At 39.2% G+C, this 20,746-nt stretch overlaps 1 protein-coding gene across 7 annotated transcripts; it reads right to left on the reverse strand.

Moving 5' to 3' along the window:
• Positions 1 to 676: 676 nt before the first annotated feature.
• SLC30A6 (solute carrier family 30 member 6) lies at positions 677 to 17,525 on the reverse strand. Of its 7 annotated transcripts, none has more exons than XM_080616499.1 (14): positions 17,482 to 17,525; positions 15,321 to 15,407; positions 14,690 to 14,774; positions 13,643 to 13,685; positions 11,269 to 11,334; positions 10,771 to 10,851; positions 9,991 to 10,026; positions 9,076 to 9,170; positions 8,359 to 8,407; positions 6,278 to 6,397; positions 5,886 to 5,988; positions 5,526 to 5,573; positions 4,874 to 4,942; positions 677 to 3,530 (listed from the first exon to the last, which is right to left on the reverse strand). In XM_080616499.1, exons 1-14 carry the CDS (start codon positions 17,482 to 17,484, stop codon positions 3,033 to 3,035), a joined length of 1,383 nt encoding a protein of 460 aa, XP_080472625.1. In that variant the 5' UTR covers positions 17,485 to 17,525; the 3' UTR covers positions 677 to 3,032. The 7 variants fall into 7 exon arrangements, with proteins under 7 accessions (XP_080472625.1, XP_080472629.1, XP_080472631.1 ...); XM_080616503.1 differs by lacking the exon at positions 17,482 to 17,525 and adding an exon at positions 16,864 to 17,046; XM_080616505.1 differs by lacking the exon at positions 17,482 to 17,525 and adding an exon at positions 16,735 to 16,760.
• Positions 17,526 to 20,746: the final 3,221 nt, after the last annotated feature.

Raw genomic sequence — 20,746 nt, forward strand, 5'->3', positions numbered from 1 at the left:
AGCTCCTTTTGTATCAGGGCAGTGAGGTTTTTCACAAGAATCTTATGCCAGGTAATGGTACACGCCCCTCAGATTCTCTAAAGCTTGACGTGTTTACCTACAAGTGTAGTGATCCTGTGGAATCACAGTTGGAATAAGTTAAAGTAACAATGCCAAATCCTCTGGTAGACAGAAATGACAGCGAGTATCAGTCCTCTTTTATGCTCTAGCTGGGGCAGCATTTCTATCACTAGGAATGAAGATAATATAAATCAGCAATTCTTATTCACCACATTTCAGATAAACATTTAGATTGTGACCACCTAACAGCAAAATACAATTAGAAAAGACAAAATGCAGTAAAAATGCTTTCTGTAGCATTATTACAAGGACCCAAGTCTACCTTGGCAGCAGACCCAGAAAAACAGTTCTGAAGTTTCACACATGTGCTCATTGAGATTGAAGTATCACCCGAGAGCATCACTTAAACAATCATATATAAAAATATAACTATAAAATCTCGTACACAAATTGTCACTTTTTCCTTGTCATTTAAAGATGACACTGATTTTATTTTCCTCGTATAAAAGGAGACATTTTACTCTGTGTTAATTTAACAAATATTCTTAATATATTCATAACAATAAAGCAGCTAAAAAGCTGTTCTAATCTCTAAAAGAATCTTTATCATCTGCACATATGATATATACTGTAAACAATCACTCCAAAAAATAGTTTTGTTAAAGTGATTATATTGCACTCAGAATTCTGGAATTCTCATTCTCCCTTCTCATCTTAAATCAAGGATCAGCTTCATTTTTTCATAAAATGGAGCTTTAATTTTCTACTAAAAACAAGTAGGCATGCAATCAGTATAATACAATGTACTTAAAACGTCAGAAAAAGGGTGTTTGGTTATGAAACTGGAGTAAGGAACAATTCTCAAATAGGCCACATGAGAGTAGTATATTGTAAACATTCTGCTGGCTCTAAGGTGTCACAGATGCTGTATGTAGAATGCAGTCTAGTTCAGCACCCAAGAGGTACAGAGAATCTGTTCAAGTGTTCTGTACTTCAGCGGAAATTTCCATGCAGCAATGGCATGTGGAATAGGCTACACACACATAAAGACAGAGCAATGAAACAAAGGTGATTATTGAGCTAATATTGACCTTATAGAAACAGGACCAACTATTGTAAGTTCACTGTAATCTTTAAATGCAAGTTTTCCAGGTCATTACATTTTCTAACACAGTAATGAAACTGTTGCTCCTGCTGCAAATGAAGTACAGAACTAGATTCCCTACTCGTAGCTTACACGGACTGTATACCAGTGGCAGCCTGGACACTACCCTCAGCCTCAAACATCCCAGCAAGATACCATCATGCAGAATGTCACCTTGCTTTGCTTGCGAAAGTGACGCCCTCCTCTGTGCACTGGAGCGAGAAACACAGGTAGTGGAGGGGAAAAAAAAGAAAAAAGGGAAAAAAAGAAAGAGGAAAACAACGTCCTCATGCAGGAAAATAAAACCTCAGCCAGTGTGAAGAGGCCACAGATCTTTAAAATTCAAATGAAGGCTGTTTTCTCAACTCAGTTCTACGAGAGAAAGATTTCTGTACCAAACCCATTATCTTCAGGTAACGTAACTTCTTTGGAGTCCCTGAGATACTACAGCTCTCGGACAAATGGAGAGACTGACTTATTATACAGATTAACAAGGTGGAAGCCAATATATAGCACCCTGAGTTGCAGATGAAACAACAGGAATGGGTAAACCACTCCTCAACAGCCAAGAGATGCTGAAGAAAGTGCAGAAGAGGAATTGGCTAGGGAATTATATGATACTTACTGCACAAGAGAACAGGGGAAAAAAAAAATTGAAGTATTTCTAAAAGGCCTTTCCCTGTTATCAGAGCAGTGAAGAAAAAGACAGTAGTCAGAGGGAAGAGCTTCTGAGAGAGGCCCTGAAGAAATATGGCCTTCTAGATGTACAGCAAAACAATAATGTGAAAGCAGAGACAAGTTTGGCAGTCTTGTTCCAAGTGTGCCCCGAAGGTTAAGCACTCTAGCAATCACTCAGAACTGTCAGCAATCACTGACCAGTACTCTGGATATAAACCAGGAATAGAAATAGATACTTTTCCCCCTGAAACTACAGAAAAAATACAAAGAGGAAAAATACAAAGTCCTAATCAAATCAGAGAATACTTTCCATAGTCAGAAATGAAATACTGGCTTCAGAAACAATACAGCCATTTGCTCTGTATCTTAAATAGGGTTAATTGTAAAAAAGAAGTGCTTGTAAAATCTAAGTTTGACATATTTTATTTCCCAGGATATTGCTAAGTAATTTTGCAGCTAAACCAAAAAGGAAGAGATATCAGAGATGAATATGGAATACTTACAACTAGAAAATGGTTGCTGAACCATCTGAATTTCTATAAAAGCAACAATAAAAATGTAAAAACACAGTCCCAAAACCTAACTGGAATCTGAAATACCAGATTGTCTTCACAATGGCCACAATATGAATATTGATGGAGTTTTGCAACCAAAACTAATTGTGACTTTTCCAAAAGATGGCTTAATACAGCAATCAAAACATCTAAGAACTGGGACTTGTATTTCTGCAATTTCCTATTCTCTCAGCTTTTCAGCGTTCAGCGAATTTAATGCTGAATTGCATTAATAGTTTCTATTAAGCAATTCTGATTTGAAAAAAAATGCTGCCTGGTCACAATTTTACTCTCTATGGAGTTGTGCTGTATCTCAATCCATTCTTGGGAAAATAAAGAAAAGTGAATAAAAAGTTAACAGAAATTGCCACACTATAAAAGCTACCTGTAAAGTATCCTAAGTCTGGAAAATATTTGTGACATTACACAGGCTACTGCTGATGCAAAGAAAAAATTGCAGTTTAACCATTTCATGAATATGAACAATGCACTTGTTCCCAGCCATTTAGAATGATCTGACATTCCAAATGTTTATAAAAATTGGGTAATAAAAGAATTAAGTCAATACCCTTAAGTATAATAAATAATGGTGTTTATTATGGTCGGGGTTGACCACGAGCGTTGATTCCATATCTGCTTGGGACATTTGTAAAACCAGTTCTGAATCCTTGAGTTGCTCCCATTCCTGGTATTCCAAGTCCTTGGCTGAGTACACTGCTGTAGGGTGTGGATCCATGATTCAAGCCCAATCCATAGGGCTTTGTCTGAGTGTTCAAAAGGATGACTGGACTCACATTTTTGCCTGGTGTATTAAAAGCAAATTCTGGCGGTGGGCTGCCAGGCTTAGCTGGAGTGGATGTAACAGGGTTCAAATTATCAGCAGCTTTCAAAGATGGCATTGGAATAATATGATGATCCGAAATGTTCAGAATATTGTTTGCAATAGGCACAGATGATAAGGTAGGTCTGATCCAGTCATCTTTGAAAATCTGAACAGTCAAGGTAGAGACCAATGCGTATAATCTGTTAGTGACATGGGCAAGTACCATTTGTTCATTTGCATCTCTCCGAATTCGGACATGAACTGATCCAGCCTAGAAAGTGATAAAAACAAGCTGGCTGTTAACTGTTATTTCAGCAAAGATTCTTCACATAAATTCAAGATAAGTTATCCTGCAGAGAATGACACAAAAACCTTTCACAGTGGAGACTACTAAGCTGTGAAACATATTTACTAATTCCATAATTAGGATACATTTTGATCTTTCCTAATGTGTTGATCTTTTATGAACATATCAAGATCACCATTCAGGAAAAGTGAGTCTTAAAAGCAAATTATAAAATACAACATGTGATGTCAGGAAAAGAAAGGCAACAGATGGGAAAAACACATGTCCCAAGAGAAGAACAAAGTGCAGACAAACTCTGTATGCCAAATTTAGGAAAGAGTGTCATCCCTGTGCTGTTGGAGCAGGCAAGAGGACAACACACACACCTCAGATCAGGCCCATAAGCAAGAATAGAGGCAATGCCTGCTGTGGAACTCAGACTAAGAGTTTCTCTTGGACTGTACGCTGCCCCTGCCTTCTTCCCAGTTGATACTACCCCATTCACCCTGTACTACTGCTGCAGAAGAGAACAGGATGCAAACCAAAACCTCTCATGTGCTTTTTCAGTTCATATTTAATACAGAACATGGTTCCCGGCTTGTGCTATGTAAGCCATTTCTACTTCAGACAGTACAGCTGAAAACATATCCAGATCTCAGGAAGTTTCTACTGCAAGCTCGAAGATGTCAATAGGTAAATAAGCATACAAAGGTTTTATAATCATCTGATCAATCCAGCAATGCTGTGATCCAGTATTTTGGGTGACAGAACAGTAAACAAAGTTATTTTCACATCAGCCAGTCAGACCTGCTACCTTTTTTGTTTTCCTAAGTGTGACTATTCTGGACCACAAAAAAAAAAAGCCCCTTAATTTCTTTCAGCTTTCAGAATATCGGTATACAACTGTAGGTGCTTTTTTCGTCCCCTTCCCCCAAAAATGCTGAAAACATGATTCTACTGTAGAGCTCTGGTACCTGAAGGTTTACAGTTTTCCTCTTCTCCCCTCTGAGACAATTTACGCTAACATACCATTTGAAAAGTCACTATTGTTTAAGATTTTCTTTACTGCCAAAATACAAAAGAAATCCTACAGTTGCAAAATGCATGCTTTAATCCAGAGCTGCAATATACATAAATAATATTAAACAATAACAAAGCTTTAAAAAAACAGAAAGGACAAGGGAAGAGAAGTTTTGCAATAAATCACAGGGACTGAGTATTAACTTCATTTTCTTTCAGATTTCAGAAGAAATACTTCATTTAAATAACAAATTAATAACTCTCAACTTTTTTAAAAAGGCTAAAAAGACAATAAAGACATAACTTACCAATGTGCCAAAACCCAATGTCCAGAAATGCTCATTTCGAACTTCCAAGACGCCATCCAAAGTTGAAACCTGATTTTACATGAACATCCAGAAATATGAAAATAAATTAGAAAGAATGTTTCAAGTCCTTTTGGAAATGTACTTTTACACATCTCTGAATAACACAGCATTTTCAGTAGCGAAATAAAAGCTTCCATACACAGAACAGATGATGTCTGTTAATGATGCCGCTAATGCTTATCTACTGTATTTTTGCTACCCTTGAACATCCGAATCCATCCAAAAAGCGGTTTAAGTAACTCATTTCAAGTAACTCTTGCTGCCAAATTGCAGTATTTTCCCAACGTGACATGCTATAAGTCCTCTGCTGCCTCAACTCCTTTTCCTCCCTGCACTCACATCTGCAAACCATTCAATGGTAACTCAAGTTTAGTTTATAAAAAGAACAGCCTGTTCTACTTTAACAGATTTGTTACAGATACCTGAATGACACTATTCATCTTAGAGAGCAAGATCCATATTTGCTACATGCAGCTAAAACATAAAAAAAGAGTAATTCTTTTGCAATCTTCTCACAAAACCCCTTCATATTCCTAAATGCTTATTTAATGTTAGCTGTGCGCACTGTGTTATGTATTATACACTGACTTACCTCTCTAAGAAGTTTATCTAACTGGCCAATCACATGAGGTGGGGTTGTCTTTAAGAAAAAGAAGGGAAAAAAGGAGGAAAAAAAGTTAAAATAAAGATTAACTGGCCTTGTTTAAGTAAGAAAACCTTTAAGTCTGATCTACCCACACAGGAAACCAATGGCATTAAACAAATTCATGATGCATGCTTCTACTGCCCTTGAAATTCTTCCAGCATGTCACAAATTCCCCTGGGAACACTTCCCATTCAAATGCTTAAACATATTTCATGTTGGGTTGTTTTTTATTTGTTTTACTTTTTAAAATAAGACATTAAACAACATCGAAACCACAAAATCCCTTGTTTCGTGACACTGCCTTACCTGGAGTAGTACTTTCCCACTGTAGACACTCATGGGATACATGGTACCAAATGTCATCAAAGCAATTGCTATAGCAGAGGCCGTGTCTACAGCAAAATAGTTGCTAGAAAGAACGAACGATGTTAAAGGAAAAGAGCTATTTACATTTTTTAAAAGCATAAAAATTTTCTTTTGATTATTTTTCATTCTTTTCAATTATATACCCTTACAGAACATTACACATACTGATGTCACCTGAACTATACCTCTTTGAAAAAAGACAAACATATTCACGGAGTTGCAAAGCCATTCATACAAAATACACCTTTGATGAGATCATTCCTTCCATGTAAAAAATGCAATTTCTCATAGACTGGATACAAAAGTTTCTTTTTTTAAACAACTGTACGTACTTGATTTCAATGAGCATATATGTAATGCAAAGAGCTAGAGCTCCAGCAATATCAATCAAGACAAAAGGGTTCATTCGTGGCAGAAAGATGCTACTTAATCCTGGGATGATTCCACAAATACTGTAACAAAACAGAAAAAGCAGCTGTCAGCTAGCTGTTCAGCATTACTTCAAAACCCAAAAGTTACATACCCACTATTTCAGCATTTGACTTCAAATACACTTTGCAGTCATAGCAAATTGTGTCTATGAGAACTGTGAAGGCCCTTGTAATTCTGCTCAGTTTTGTAATAGCCTGATGTCAGCAAAAATTAATCAAGTTTAGAACCATTTCATATTCTCTCTCATATCTGAAACTAATACCTCTTGCATCTTAAATGTGCTTCAAGTCTATCTTCCCATCTGCAAAATGTTATGTTACACTAATCTTTACATGGGTTTTTTACGTGTTAAAATATGTATCTTGTGCTACTTTCTTTTTTCTAGTAACACAGCTAACTGTGTCGGCTGTATGAAACACAAGTGCTTTACAGGTTGAGATATTGCTACTACATATACATCAGTCTTGGGGCAGGGGAGAGTGTGTTTCCATATCACTAGTCCTCAATCCATCTGCCACCTTCTGTGTTTGAAAGCCAAAGCTAACTAACTGATGGGAGTCTGAAAAGAGGGAAAAGACCAGCTGCTTCAGTAAGAGACAAAAAAAACCCCGTGAGGGAACACTGGGAAAAAAATATTTATTTATAGTTATCTCCTGTCAGTGAGAGCATGAAGAGAGAAAAGGGTTTCTGTACTTCCCAGTGAATCTAAGTGCATGTCACGTACTGGAAAATTTAAAGGAAAAACAGCATTAAACATTTTGTTGCTTTGTTTAGAACCAACCTATGTTTAGACATCACATGCTGGTCTGTTCCTGTAAGAATTTTCATCAACATAATTATATACAGGTGCAGCTGACTTGTAATCAACAGTGCTTCACAGAACACATCCGAAATAGCTGTAAATATACTAACAAAATTTACATTTTCTTTACCTGTAGACAATTATGTCAACAATTTTTATCTCACAACCCAAAAGCCATTCTAGATTCTTGATCTGGGAGCCCTTCAAGTTACCTGTGTCCTTCCCTGAAACACAGTGTTAAAGAAAAACTCTGCTAGAGTCTATGATTGTTATCCACTTGTTTTTTTACACTGAAACTCCAGGTACATGGACAACCCTATTCTTAGTTTTACAGAGCTGTTTCACACAGTTTGGGTGTGATGATATAATACTTCATACCCATATAAAGTTAATTCTTCTGTTTAACAAGCTAGTGTTCTCTGTTTTCCTCAACTGTATACAAAAATCACAACATGCAGGAACAGACGGGCTTTGCAGCATACTTAACTTGTTATACAATATGGTTTAACATTTTGATACTGACAGCATAAATACTTGGAAGAACACGTATGGCTCAAAATAACTGTTTCTGACATCTGATAAAATTATTTGCAAACAATGTTATCTCACATTTAGATATTCAGTACTAGCAAGAGAGTTAATAGACAAGATGAATGAGCCACACTGCTTCAGCCCCTGGAAGACACATACATTCAAGTTTCCTGCTGGACAGGTGAGGAGTTTCCATAGCTATGTTTCAATGAGTAAGCTGTTTCATGTATCACATTTAAACTACAACCATCCTAGTCACTTGCCCACCTCACAGAATAAACAAACATAAATTAGTACAAATATATCACTCAGGTAATAAATGTTGAGAGGTATGGTCCAAGTCTGTGCAGGACAAAGCTAGTTTACCTCACTTCAGCCAAGCAGAATTACATACAATCTACTGAACGCATTCAGAGCAAAAGTTATGCAGAAAGATGTATTTTGATTAGATTGATGTATCCGGGAAATATGAGAGACAATGTTTGCTCTAGAGTTCCTACACTAGAGCTACAGAAGTTAAAGCGATTTTAAAAGCTCTAATGTACAACAGTTTACACCTCAATACCCATCCAAATCGTTATTATACACAAAACCCCCAACGCTACCTTCCAGAAAGTAACAATTTGGAAAAACATTTTAAAGCTTTACCTTCTACTAAGATCTGCAACATGTTCCTGAAGCCAACTTGTGCTGGCAGCTGCAAAAGGAAAAAAGGTAATGAGTAAAAGCATACATTTTAAAGTACACATAAAATTTTAAGAGAAGAAACCAATACATTGTGAATGAATAAATGTATCTTAACAGATTCACTGTCACTTAAAAAAGTTCTACTTTTCCAGGCAGTAAAATGTTTATCTCTCATTATCATCTGAGCTGATTAAGTACAAATATAATTCCAGATTATAACCATCAAAATTACCTTTTATATAACATGAATTATAATATACAACTGTAAACAATTTACAGTTAGTGGGAATGACTGCAAGCCTACTTCACACAGGAAAAGTCCCAGGTAAAAGAGCTATTATGAGGAATGATCACATTAATTTATTTTTAATCCATTAATATATCCATAAAACGTCTTTAAAGTTCTCATATCTGACAGATGATCTTCACTAGCTAAATCCAAAAGACTGAAACTAAAGGGTACTTCAGCATTAAAATGCTACTCAGTTTATCATATTAATGACTACATGCTAGTCTAATAACTAATGGCAACTCTAAATTGCATGAAGTTATATTTATGGAGGTAACAGTAATATATACCCACAGGTTAAGAAAGTTGCCAGGCAAGTTATACCTTGATAAAAATAAGAACATTAGTATCCTTTCCCAATTCTTGTTGTAGATTAATTTATCACATACCTTCAGAGACATAAGCAAAAGGCTTATTCCTAACGGAAAGCATTGTAAATAAGTTGAAAAAGAGAGCCACGAAAGTACCAACCAGCAGTCGCCCCCTAGGGAGGGGAAAAAAAAAGGTACCTTAATCTCACATCATCACAAAACGTGAAGTCAAGCTGTAATTACTAGTCAGAATCTTTCACGAAGGCTGAAAACAAGAGTAAGATAAACTAACGTAATACTTAATAACTGGCAGCGTATTATCATTTCAAAGGTTGTATGAGATCACTCAACTTCATATGCTAGTGTTATCACATTAGGCTGTGCGTAGTGTTCAGAACATTGAGTAACAGTTCTTAACTAACTGTACACATGCACACACATATGTTTTTCCTTTGAAGATATAAATGCATTGTCCCTTCAGCAGTAGAGCTAAAAAAGGCTGTTTCTATGCAATTATGCCCTGTGCCCCTACCCCTTCCTAGAACTACAACTTAACCATACAACACATGGCCCAGTCTTTTGCCCCATAACACCTTCTTTTATGTGTATTCACACAAAAGAAAACACACTCTCTGTGCTATCCACAGTCTTCATCATCTTCGCAACACCTCCAGTTCGCTAATCATCACAGCATTCTCCCCCCCATATACCAAGCCTCCTAAGATGCCTCCATAAGAACTGTGACTAAACTAGCAAACCCAGCAACATATAGTTAAATCATTATTTAGGAGAGCATGTGCATTACATTTCAACTGTACCTTGAAAAAACTGATTGCAATACACCTTGCACATAGTTTGAAACAAATGTCGAAGTACCAAAACCCAGTCTGGTGTTGAATATACTTGCATAATCAATACATGCTAGATTAAGTATTAGAAACACAAAGGGACACAGAAAAATACATCATTTTACATGCCAAAATAACTTCTTACGTGTGTATCTCCGGCTGTTCCAGGAACCGCTCTGCGCTACAAAAATAATTGAAAATCTGAGTCATATTCATACAGTAAAACATCTTTGTTTTGATACCTGAAGTATATTTTTTCAGTTCTGAAGAGTTAACTGCCATTCATAAACAAAACCTGACAGATACAGTATTGCAAAGAAAACAAATAAATTAATTGCTTAAACAAGCACAGCAGATTTCATAAGTTGATCAGTACAACAGATCAACCTGTAGTACAGAATCGCTAAGTTGTTAATACAGCTCTCCATGGAGAGAGCCTTTGAACAGAAAAATGAAAGGCATACTGCCCCAGTTTTAAGTACCAGATGTTGAAAAGATAAGAGGTTTTGTTAAAACTAAAATATTTTTTTAGGCTAAGCACCTGAAACACGAATGCTTCCAAGTGCAGCTGGTATGTCAAATTCATATTCGAACAAATTCTAAGGGACTGATGGAAGTCAATAAACATTCAGATCCTTAATAAACTATGAAATTGCTTTACAAAGTAACTGAAGTAAAAAAAAATTATTAATGAACTTAAAATTCAAGACGCACAGGGAAATTCATCAATTCCTATCACCACAGCTAAAGGCTATGTATAGGGCAATCAATGTCAGTAGCAAGGTTTAGCATTGTATTTTAAGATCTGAAGGTTCTTCTATAGTAGCTCTCTACACATTGCATCTATAGAATGCATACGCTTTTGCTCAACCTCGAATATCTCCGTACATCACAAGAAGTTGAAGAAAGTGGTACATATCCCTACCTTTCTTTCAGTATAAAAAGAGCACCAAGCTGTGCCAGAACCGTAGATGCAAATACTGCTAGAACTTCAAACCTTTCAAACCTGAAATTTGAGAAGGAAGTTTAGAAACACTGGACACTGAACAGTGCATCAAATGCATTATGGTCCTTGGAAGGAACCAGCAGGACAGACATACTATTTCTGATTCTTTCAAGAGCAGATAGGTGGGAACAAACTGAAAGTTTTATGGAACAGGCATTATTTTCAATGTCTTCTAAGCCAAAACTCCACATACCACAAACAGCTGAAAATCAGTATTTCCTCATTCTTTTTGCTGCCCCTCCCCTTCCTGCTCCTCCCCTGTTCTATACAGCATCAGTCTTGGTCCTCCTTATTTTTAGGCTCTTTCACACACAAATCATGCCACAAGTCATGACTGTTAGCGGATACAGGCAATGAAAGTCAGCAATGTATCACATGGTGTGTTATTAAACACTAGATCCTGTTATTAGTACTTACCCAAATGAATACACGGGGCTGGGTTTCTTCATCATTACCCAGTAGCTTATTAGACATGTTATCAAACTGAAAAAAAGTGGGAGAATTACACTATGATAAGTAACTGCAGCCTTTATAAACTGGATAATCTACAAATATACACTTCAGCCATCAGATCTGAACAAATGAATATTACCATGTCTTACCACAAACTCAACACCTCCATCACTGTCACTGTCAGTGATGGTTCCAGTGAATCCAGAAAGGTTGTGTTTGGGAATAAAACTGAGATTGCATGAGGATGTTTCAGCTGTTCCCATAAAAAGGGCAGCAAGTAATTTTAGCAAAATGATAGTTGCTCAAATTCCTTACATCAGGAGAAGTTGAACGCTGTACTTACAGCATGCTGTGCTTACAAAGGCTACTGCCAACCTTCTTCAATATAGAACATCCGTCAGCCTAAACGAGCCATAACTCCAAATGCAACGCACTTTAACAGAGGCCCTGACACAAATAAGCACAACCAGTGTTCAGACTATAGCTACTCCATGAGTTTTTCCGAAAAGGACCTGGAGAACATGACAGCAGGTACCCCAGAATCTGACTAACAGGCAGCAAGGGTGGTTTGAGAAAATCCTTGTAACACTGTCTGGTATCACACAGTAATGTCATACATAGTAATGGAAAGTATAAAGCAAAAGTCTATGAAAATAGCAAATTAGACACTAAGCAAATGCTCTTCTACATGTGCTTTATAAACTTGCTGTCTTGGTTTCAGCTGCGATGGAGTCAATCTTCTTCCTAGTAGCTGGTGCAGTGCTGTGTACACCGATATTTTAGTTGTTGCTAAGCAGCACCTACCCCAATCAAAGACTTTTCAGCCTCTCATGCTCTGCCACTGAGAAGGGGCACAGGAAGCCAGGAGGTAGCAGAGACAGGACACCTGACCCAAACTAGCCAAAGGAGTATTCCATACCACAGCATGTCATGCCCAGTATACCTAGGTAGGGTGAGTTGGCCAGGAACCACTGATAACTGGTTGGGAATGGGCTGGGCATCTGCCAGCAGGCGGTGAGCAAGTGTATTGACCATCACTACTGTTTGCTGGGGTTTTTGCTTTTATCTCTGTTACCCCTTTTTCCTTCTATCTTATTGTTACTATGTTGTACTTCATTTTAATTATTAAACAGTTCTCTCAACCCACAGGCTTTACTCGTTCTCCTATTCTCCTCCCCATGGTGCCTGGGGCTAGGCAGGGGGAGTGAGCAAGCGGCTACATAGTATCGAGGTGCTAACTGGGCCCTGATACTTGCCTAGAAATACTGCAACCGGAGAAAGGCTATTTAAATGAGAATGAACATGACAAGCAAGATGACAGGACTGACACATTTGTGTCACTTCCTTTGTATCCCAGTAAAAAGTGAAGAAAGCTCTCCATTAAACTCTTCTTTTAGAGATATACCATAAGCTAGATAAACAAATGCAAATTCAACATCAGAACTTTCCCAAGATGAAAAAGGCTGTGGAGCCAAGATGACAAAACTCAGTGGATATAGAATTCTAAGTTATATCACAATTCTAATGCAGCCACAGATCAAGTTAAGCATTTTTGTGCCTTTATCAACCATTCATTTTCCTTTCTGCATGTTTGCTGCTATTATTTATGAATGTTTTACTGTCAGTCAGATCAGCTATAGTATGTAGTGGACAAAACAGACTGATCAGCCATACCTTTTATAAGGTAGCAAGCCAGCAATGAAGATAATGTCAGTTAATAATTAAAAATTACATGTATTTTATGCAGTTTATTTCACAATCACTTCTGCCAACCTGCATCTCAGATAACTGAATTTATTTCATGTCTGCAATATCAGTATTAGCAAAAGTGCTCAGAACTTTCATACTTAAGGTAGTTTTAATACCATTTCATTAGAAAACAGGAAAATACTTAAAATATCTAATGACCTTATTGGAAGACTGCATGGGATACAGCTCTTCAAATATTTTGAAATAGAAACAGGATTACATACTCCTTGTTTCCTGATGCTAAAACTGAGGGATACTTCAGAACCAACAACTGTGGCATTAGGAAAACATTCCAAGTGATGAACCAGATGACAGTTTGATGATAGATTCTGTTTTATGTTGTTACACATCTGCACAGATGATAGAACTGATTTGTTACTAGTCATTCGCAATACAGCTGCGGTGTTTCTCATTATGTATTTATCGAGATGTACAATTTTACACTCATTTACACTATATTTAAAGCAGTTAGTGTTTCCATACTGATGACTAAATAATGTGTTTGTATCTGTAAATAAATTTTATATGTATAGAAATACACAAAGATAGGCATAAATGAACAGTTAAGACTAAACGGAAAAAACCTCACCTGAAAAGGTCAAAGATTGTCAAATACGTGTAAGCCGTTAAAGCTGTAAAAAAAGCAAATATTAAAACTTCATATAATTTTTCAGTGCAGACATACTTGTATTCTTCTAAGTCCCTCCTGTGTAGCTCTTTTACATTTATCATCTATATGAACTGTTGATGTTGATAGAGAAGTCCCTGTCTTTTGTATGCATACATAATACGAATGTCCTAAACACACCAATATATTGAACCTCATAAACAAGTTGATTATGGCAATCCTAATTCTGATAAAGCCTGTAATAATGCCCAGATATAAAAGGTATTAAGCTTGTGACTAAGTTGTGGCTATGAATTTAAATACAGAGAAGTCAGGAGATGTTCCAGTAACACATCATCTACCAAAGCAAGAGATCCCTAATACGCATTACTGCAGCAAAAAGTAGGTTCAACAGAACCTTTTACTTGTTTTGCTTCTCTGACCCATCTTGAAACAGCAAGAAAATTTATGTCACAAGCTAAAAAAAGGCATTCTATTTTTAGTAGAGGTGATGGGAAGCATCTTGGAGCCCCTGTACAAAATAATGAAAAGAGGCATTTAGAGGTGATGGGAAGTATCTTGGAGCCCCTGTACAAAATAATGAAAAGAGGCATTGCTGGAATCAGAGAAGCATTTTGTCACACTATAAACATCTTGATTCAACTGCAAGTCAGGGTCTCTATATCACTGGCACTAACTATTTATATAAGGAACAGGTTTGAGGACGAGCTTAAAAGTCTACTTTTTTGCAATCCTAAAGCTAAAATAGGTACTGCAGGAAGAAAATAACCAGCAGGTCTGGAAACCCTTGCAACCTTTGGATGACTTTCACGATCCACACTTGCCTTGAGAGATGACTCTTGAGAAATGACTCTGACTTTGGCAGATCAAAAAGCAGCACTTTCCAAACTTGGCTTTGTAGCCACCTAACTCCATTATGTGCTGAACTTTGCTTTTACAGTATGTTGGAACTTCATAACCTAAGAACACGATAGTTGGTTGCAGTTTCAGTACAAGAGAGCCACCTACCTATGCTGTTTGTAGAGCTGCACCACATTAGCAGGAAGCCAATACATACTAAATTTATAGCACCAAACAACAAGATCTTCCAGGACTGTTGATGAGAATAAAGATATATTTTACACCTTCCAAAATTCAGCAGAAATGGTTTCTCCTCCCTCCCAAATATTTACAACTCATTTCAGAACAAGCATACTTTATTTTAACTTTACAGATTGTCTCAAAACTCATTTATCAACAGCGCTTGTGCACTATGCTTTCTGGTCTAAAAAAAAAAATCACCCCTGTATAATATTTGCATTTTATTACAGCACACACCATCTGACTTTTGAAGACAGACTTACAGAACTTATATCAGAGGGTTCCCTGCTTTGTGCTGGAATTCAGGTACCAAAATCATCTGTGTACATTCACTTTACAGTTGTACTGAACACATCAAATGTAAGTACAACTCTGGAGAGCACTGACTGTCTGGGACAAAACTCAGCAAGGAATTCAGCCTCAGAGCTGGATTTTAGTTTTTAAGCACAGCTTGAAAATTTCAAAGAAAAAAATCTCAAAATACACTCATGTTAGTAAGGTAGTTTAACTTATCACAGCTAATACCTTTTTATTATCATTCGCTTTTTAAAAGACTTACCCTCCTATCTGCTGCAACCAGCCTAAACTCATGTGTTAACTTTCCAACCAATGATCTCTGTGATTTGCGGAACAGATGTATTGTCCCCTTAAAAAAAATAACAGTTTAATTAATAATGTTACTCAACCATAGTCTAAATTAGCAAAAAGGAAATCTTCACAATGAACAGCAAACTCTATTTTTTACACAATTATATCAAAGACTCGGAATAAGTTTTTTGTTCACTAGAGATAGCCATTAACATTAAATACAATGATATTTTTCAAACAGCTTTACATGGTTATTATATTAGAAAATGATGAATGCTTTAGAATTAAGCTTCATTCAGATATAATTCAAGTTTACTGGAAACATACCAAAATACCATTTCAAGAGTGGTTTATTTGCTTTTATTTAAATAAAGCTACTACAGATGTTCTGAAAACACAAATATTTTTCTTTATCAAAGCACACTTCCCACCCAAGGCCAGCTGGTTTATTAAACAGGAAAATATTGTTTATATACATATACATAAATGAAAACCCCTCAGAGAAATAAAAACAAGGCTGCTATCATCTGTAACATGATGGATACAAGGCCAGTAACATGATGATAGACACAAACAATCTCAGTTACGGCTTAAGCTAAATACACACAGTAGATGTGGCCACTGTAGGAGCTCCCTCTTCCAAATCCCAGTTCTGTGCACATAAGTTCTTCACTGAGGTGGAGAGAACATACACACATGTAGGAGATGGGAGTGAGGGGTGCTATGTGGTTCTCCTGCAAGTGTGACAGGGAGCAGACTACTAGAAAAACTCATCAACTGTACTGTTTGCTCCCCTTTCTCAGAGGACTCAGGCTTCTAGTTAGCTGTCCTCCACTCTACCCTCCTCACAAAGTAAGCTTTCCACATGAAAAGCCCCTTTGATTTGCAACAGAAATGTGTGGACTTGCCTGCCACCTTGCAACGATTTGGGGCTGGATAAAATAAGGTTTGACTGTGAGCTACCGCACCTGTGACTGCCAGCAAAGACAAAAAGAATGACAGAACACTATGGAAAGCTTTCCTAATAGGCAGGGGACTGCTGCTCTACCACCTCACCACCCACCGCTGTGTGCTGCTAACACCGCATCACAGCTCCCCGCTCACTGCAGGACGCAGCACACTGAAGTTGCGTATTCTGTACCACAGAGGAGAACCCCGTGCAACGCCAAGCTAGCCACAGCTCACCCCAGAGGCAAGCTCCAACTCGGCACATGTTGCACTTTGGTATTAAAGCTTCCCTAAATGCCAGTCAACACAACAGAGAGAAAACTCCACCGAGGGTCCCCGTGCGGTGCTGCATCAGCTGTATGGGAATTGTACAGTTGATGTACGGTCTACAGGACTGCGAGCGTCTGCTCCAACAACGCCAACAGGTGACACAGTACCTGGTACTGGCGTCGACTTATCCGTGCTCAGCATAACAAAGTAAAGTTTAAGCACCCGGCTCAACAAGCACACACAGCGGTCGTCCCCTGGGAGACAAGCCATAACGGCAAGCAGCAGCAGCCCCGTACTTTCACGGACACGCGGGAGCAGTGACAACAGCCGTTTGTCCCGATGTGAATTTCCCTTCTCTGACTGATGCAGCGTTCAGTGAAAACCCCGAGGCCGAGGCCGGGGCTCAACCCGCAGCCCAGCGCACACCACCCGTTCGGGGCACTCCTCCAGCGGTACCCCCCACCCCGGCGTCCGGCGCGGGGATCACGCTTCCACGGCGGCCGCGAGGACCACCGGGGAGCCGCACACGGGGGTGGGGGCGCGAGGACGCAGCGCTATACGGAAAGCCGCACCGCGCGCTCCCCGCTGCCCCGGAGCCGCCAACGGCCGCAGGTGCCCGCCCCGCGGCTGACGGTACCGGGTGACCCCGCCTGCGGCGGAGCCCCGGCCGGGAGGGGCGGGACCCCGCGCGCAGCCACGTCACCGCCGCCCCGGCGGGGCTCGCGCCAGGCGCAAGACGGCGACGCGGCACAGTCGAGGCCTAAACCGGCACCGAGCGCTCTGCCCTACCCAGCCCTGGCCACCTCACGTAGCGGCGGAACCCCCCCACCCGAGAGCGGCAGCCTCAGCAGCCTCCTCACCGTGCTCTCACATGCACCTTCCCTACTACCCCCTCCCCTAGCGGGGCCGCTCACCATATTATCCCCCGCACCGGAAAAGACGGCGCCATGCGAAGCCGGAAGAGGCGGAGAAAGCTCCCGTCGCTACGGCAACGAGAGGACCACCCCCCCCCCGTTGGGTCACGCGGGGTAGCGGACCTGACGTATGGCGGAAGCGGGCCGTACTCCAGGGCACCCGCCGCCGGGTCGGTGTGTGCCAGCGCGGGAGAGGGGGGCCGGGCAGGCAATGGGTACACGGCGGCTGTTTCCTGTGGGGGACGCTGCGTGTTGTCTGCCCGTTATCTGCAAGGAGTCAAGGAGGGAACGCTGGCGTGGGGGTCATGGTACGGTACTGTAGCTTCCCCCAGGACACTTTGGTTTGACTACGCTCTAGCATGATTAATCCTCCACACATAAGTACGCCTACAGTCACGTTCGCAGCGGTACAGCCAGCCCCCTCTCTGCTGCTGTATGCTGTAGTCGCTTCGTTGTGTGCTGAAATTCCGAGAACTGCGCCCGTTGCTCTGGGTGTATTACATCAGTAGGAGCATTACAGTTTACGGGAGCGATCTGCAGTCAAAGCATCCCAACGGCTGGTGCAGTGCAAAGCAGACTGAGGGAGGTAACAGTTGTATTTAGATCACTGCTGTGACTACTGCTGCTGAGGCCCTGGAACAGGGGAACATAACGCGCTGCAAGGTGACAACCCTCCCCTTATGTAGGCTGGCTAGCAGACCACTGAACTGTGCCCCGTAGTTTGTCGGAACACAGACACAGTGCTCACCAGGAACAAAATACAGGACTGAAGTCTTCTTCAAAGTTAGGATAGCTTTGTTAACGAAAATTGTGTTACAAAACACCTGCATGGAATTTAATGAATGGAAAGGTTTAGTTGCAAGACAGCAGGGAAGTAAATGGAAAAGAGCGAGGGACAGATATTGCTGCTAGGTATTTTATTAAGACTGATTATTGTGCCTAGGAAGATAGCCAAAACAGCATTTTATAACACTGTCCTGTCTTTCATCTTTTAATGGGCTTTTCAGTTGTCCAGCACCCAAGCTAAAGTTGTTACAAGTGTTGTTTGCATCTAGGCTGTTCTGTGAAGCACACCACAAGACCTGAGTGTGGCTGAGAGGGAGGCCTGTACATCAACTGAAACCAGAAACAAGCCAAGATCTTTTCAATTAATCCGCTTCCCAGCCACTCTGGGCTGTTGTGTCCAATTCTGGTGCATGTGCAGAGCATGCAACTTTGTTATTGACAACAAAGTTGTTCTTATTTTCCAGGTTTTGAGTATACCTGCTCTTTGCAGGACACAGTATCATTAATACAGAAGTAGTATGAGATTATTTCATGTCTTGGGACATTTCTTGCCAGAAGAGGCATACAGTTAGTTATAAGAAACTGCACTTCTACAACTCACAGAGGATAAATACTGCAGCTAATAGCACAGCTGATAACTGCATTCTGCATGTAACAAAGAACAGTCTTCAAGGATGTCTTAAAATGGAGGGGAGTTTGAGATCTTTCAGAAATTACAGATTTGAAAAATAATAGGAGTTGCAATATTAGAAAAAATACATGGCACTTACAGTGTCTATTTGCCAAAAAAAGTAGAATGTTCAAAGCATTTGGTAAAAACAACAGATTTTACTCATTAGGTGGCTTGTAGGCTTCCGATATTCCCACTTTTTTTTTCCCCTAGCTATCCCACAGCATGCGGAATAAATCACTCACATGCGTTGAGGGATGGATTTTAATTAAATTCTGTCTTTCTGCCTTCACCACCACATAGTATTTTCTGTATTATCATTACACATAATTAAAAAAATGACTTGGAGAAGATTGCATAACTCTTTTGTCTGCTCCAGAGCCATATGCGCCCTTGTAAGCAATGGGCTGGATTACACAAGTCCACAAACTATTTGGAAATCTGCAGAAAGAGGCTTCAGTGAAAAACAAAAGAGGAAAAAAAAACCCAAGTTTAAACTCACTTTTCTTTGTTAAAACATTAAAATACAGAAATAAACAGATTTTCATCTGACATAAGCCTGCATCTGACATAAGGCATGCAGCCTTGTCTCACACAGTCTTGGCTGGAATGAAAAAAGATTTATCTTTTAATGAGTCTAACATACCTCAGAGCATGCTGCCAAATCCATAAGCTCTGTAGATTTCAACATAGCAAGCTCTGGGATGTCATTTTCAGGCTTTTGCTGCTTCACTAAATTTATCTCAGCTTCTCTACAAAAACAGAAGTCTATTTGAATATCTGTAACCCATACACAGGATTGCTAATTGAAATCAGTTCAGTGGTTCACAATCTACCTCCAAGCAGTAGTATTTCAGCCAAAGAGAGGCCCTGGAGAGTTATATTGCACAGACAACAATAATACCTTTCTAACCTAAGGAATTAATGCTTGACAGAAGCAATAACAGCTCTTATGCTTCAGTCCAAAACATTATTTTGGGGTTGTTGGTTTATTTTTTTCCCCGATTTCTGGATTGGTTTTATTTGGTTTCCTTAGAATTTAGATTGTTACCTTGAAAATAATAGCAGCACTCTTCCCCCAGCAAAAGAAAAGCTGCCATTTTGAATCTAAGTAAACTGGCTTCAAATAGCTATTTTCAGATCTTCACTATGACTGCCAGAATGAAACCTCCTGGTTTTCACTGTCATTCAGTAGGACTAGGATAAGCAGACCTTCAGCACATTTATTTAGGAAGTAGCACTACCGTTTACATTAATTTTAAGAACTTGAGTTATGTCCATTAGAAACTAAATGAGGTATTTACATATTTATTGTTCCATCATCTGGTATACAACACCTGGGTTATTTTTATTATTTTCAGTATAGGCTTCAGGTTTAATGGAAAGGCTTTTAGTCTGGACATTTTATCTGATAGAGAAGAAAACAGTAAGAACAGGACAAATGAAATATTTTATTGTGAAGCTAAAGCTATGTGACTGCTCATCATGCTTTTTTACATTGCTTATTAAGAAAATGGTGTTTAACATTTCAGAAAACATTATTAAAAAAACATGAAACAAAAGTGCTTCAAAACAACAAAATACAAGAATTAACCCCATCCCAGACTGGAGTCATCCAACATATTTAATGGGGGTGGGGTTTAGTGGTTTGTCTCCACCTTTGGTCTTTGTCACTTTAATCCAGATTTCTGAAAGGGCTAGCCCTTCACATGAATAAAAATTAGAATCATGAGGCAAAAAACTGTTTCTGTATTTCCAGTCCCTTTGATAGGTGTGCAACTATTAGATAAAGTACTTACTTCCCCAATC

This window comes from Psittacula echo (genome assembly GCF_963264785.1).
Source record: "Psittacula echo genome assembly, chromosome: 4".
NCBI lineage: Eukaryota > Metazoa > Chordata > Aves > Psittaciformes > Psittacidae > Psittacula > Psittacula echo.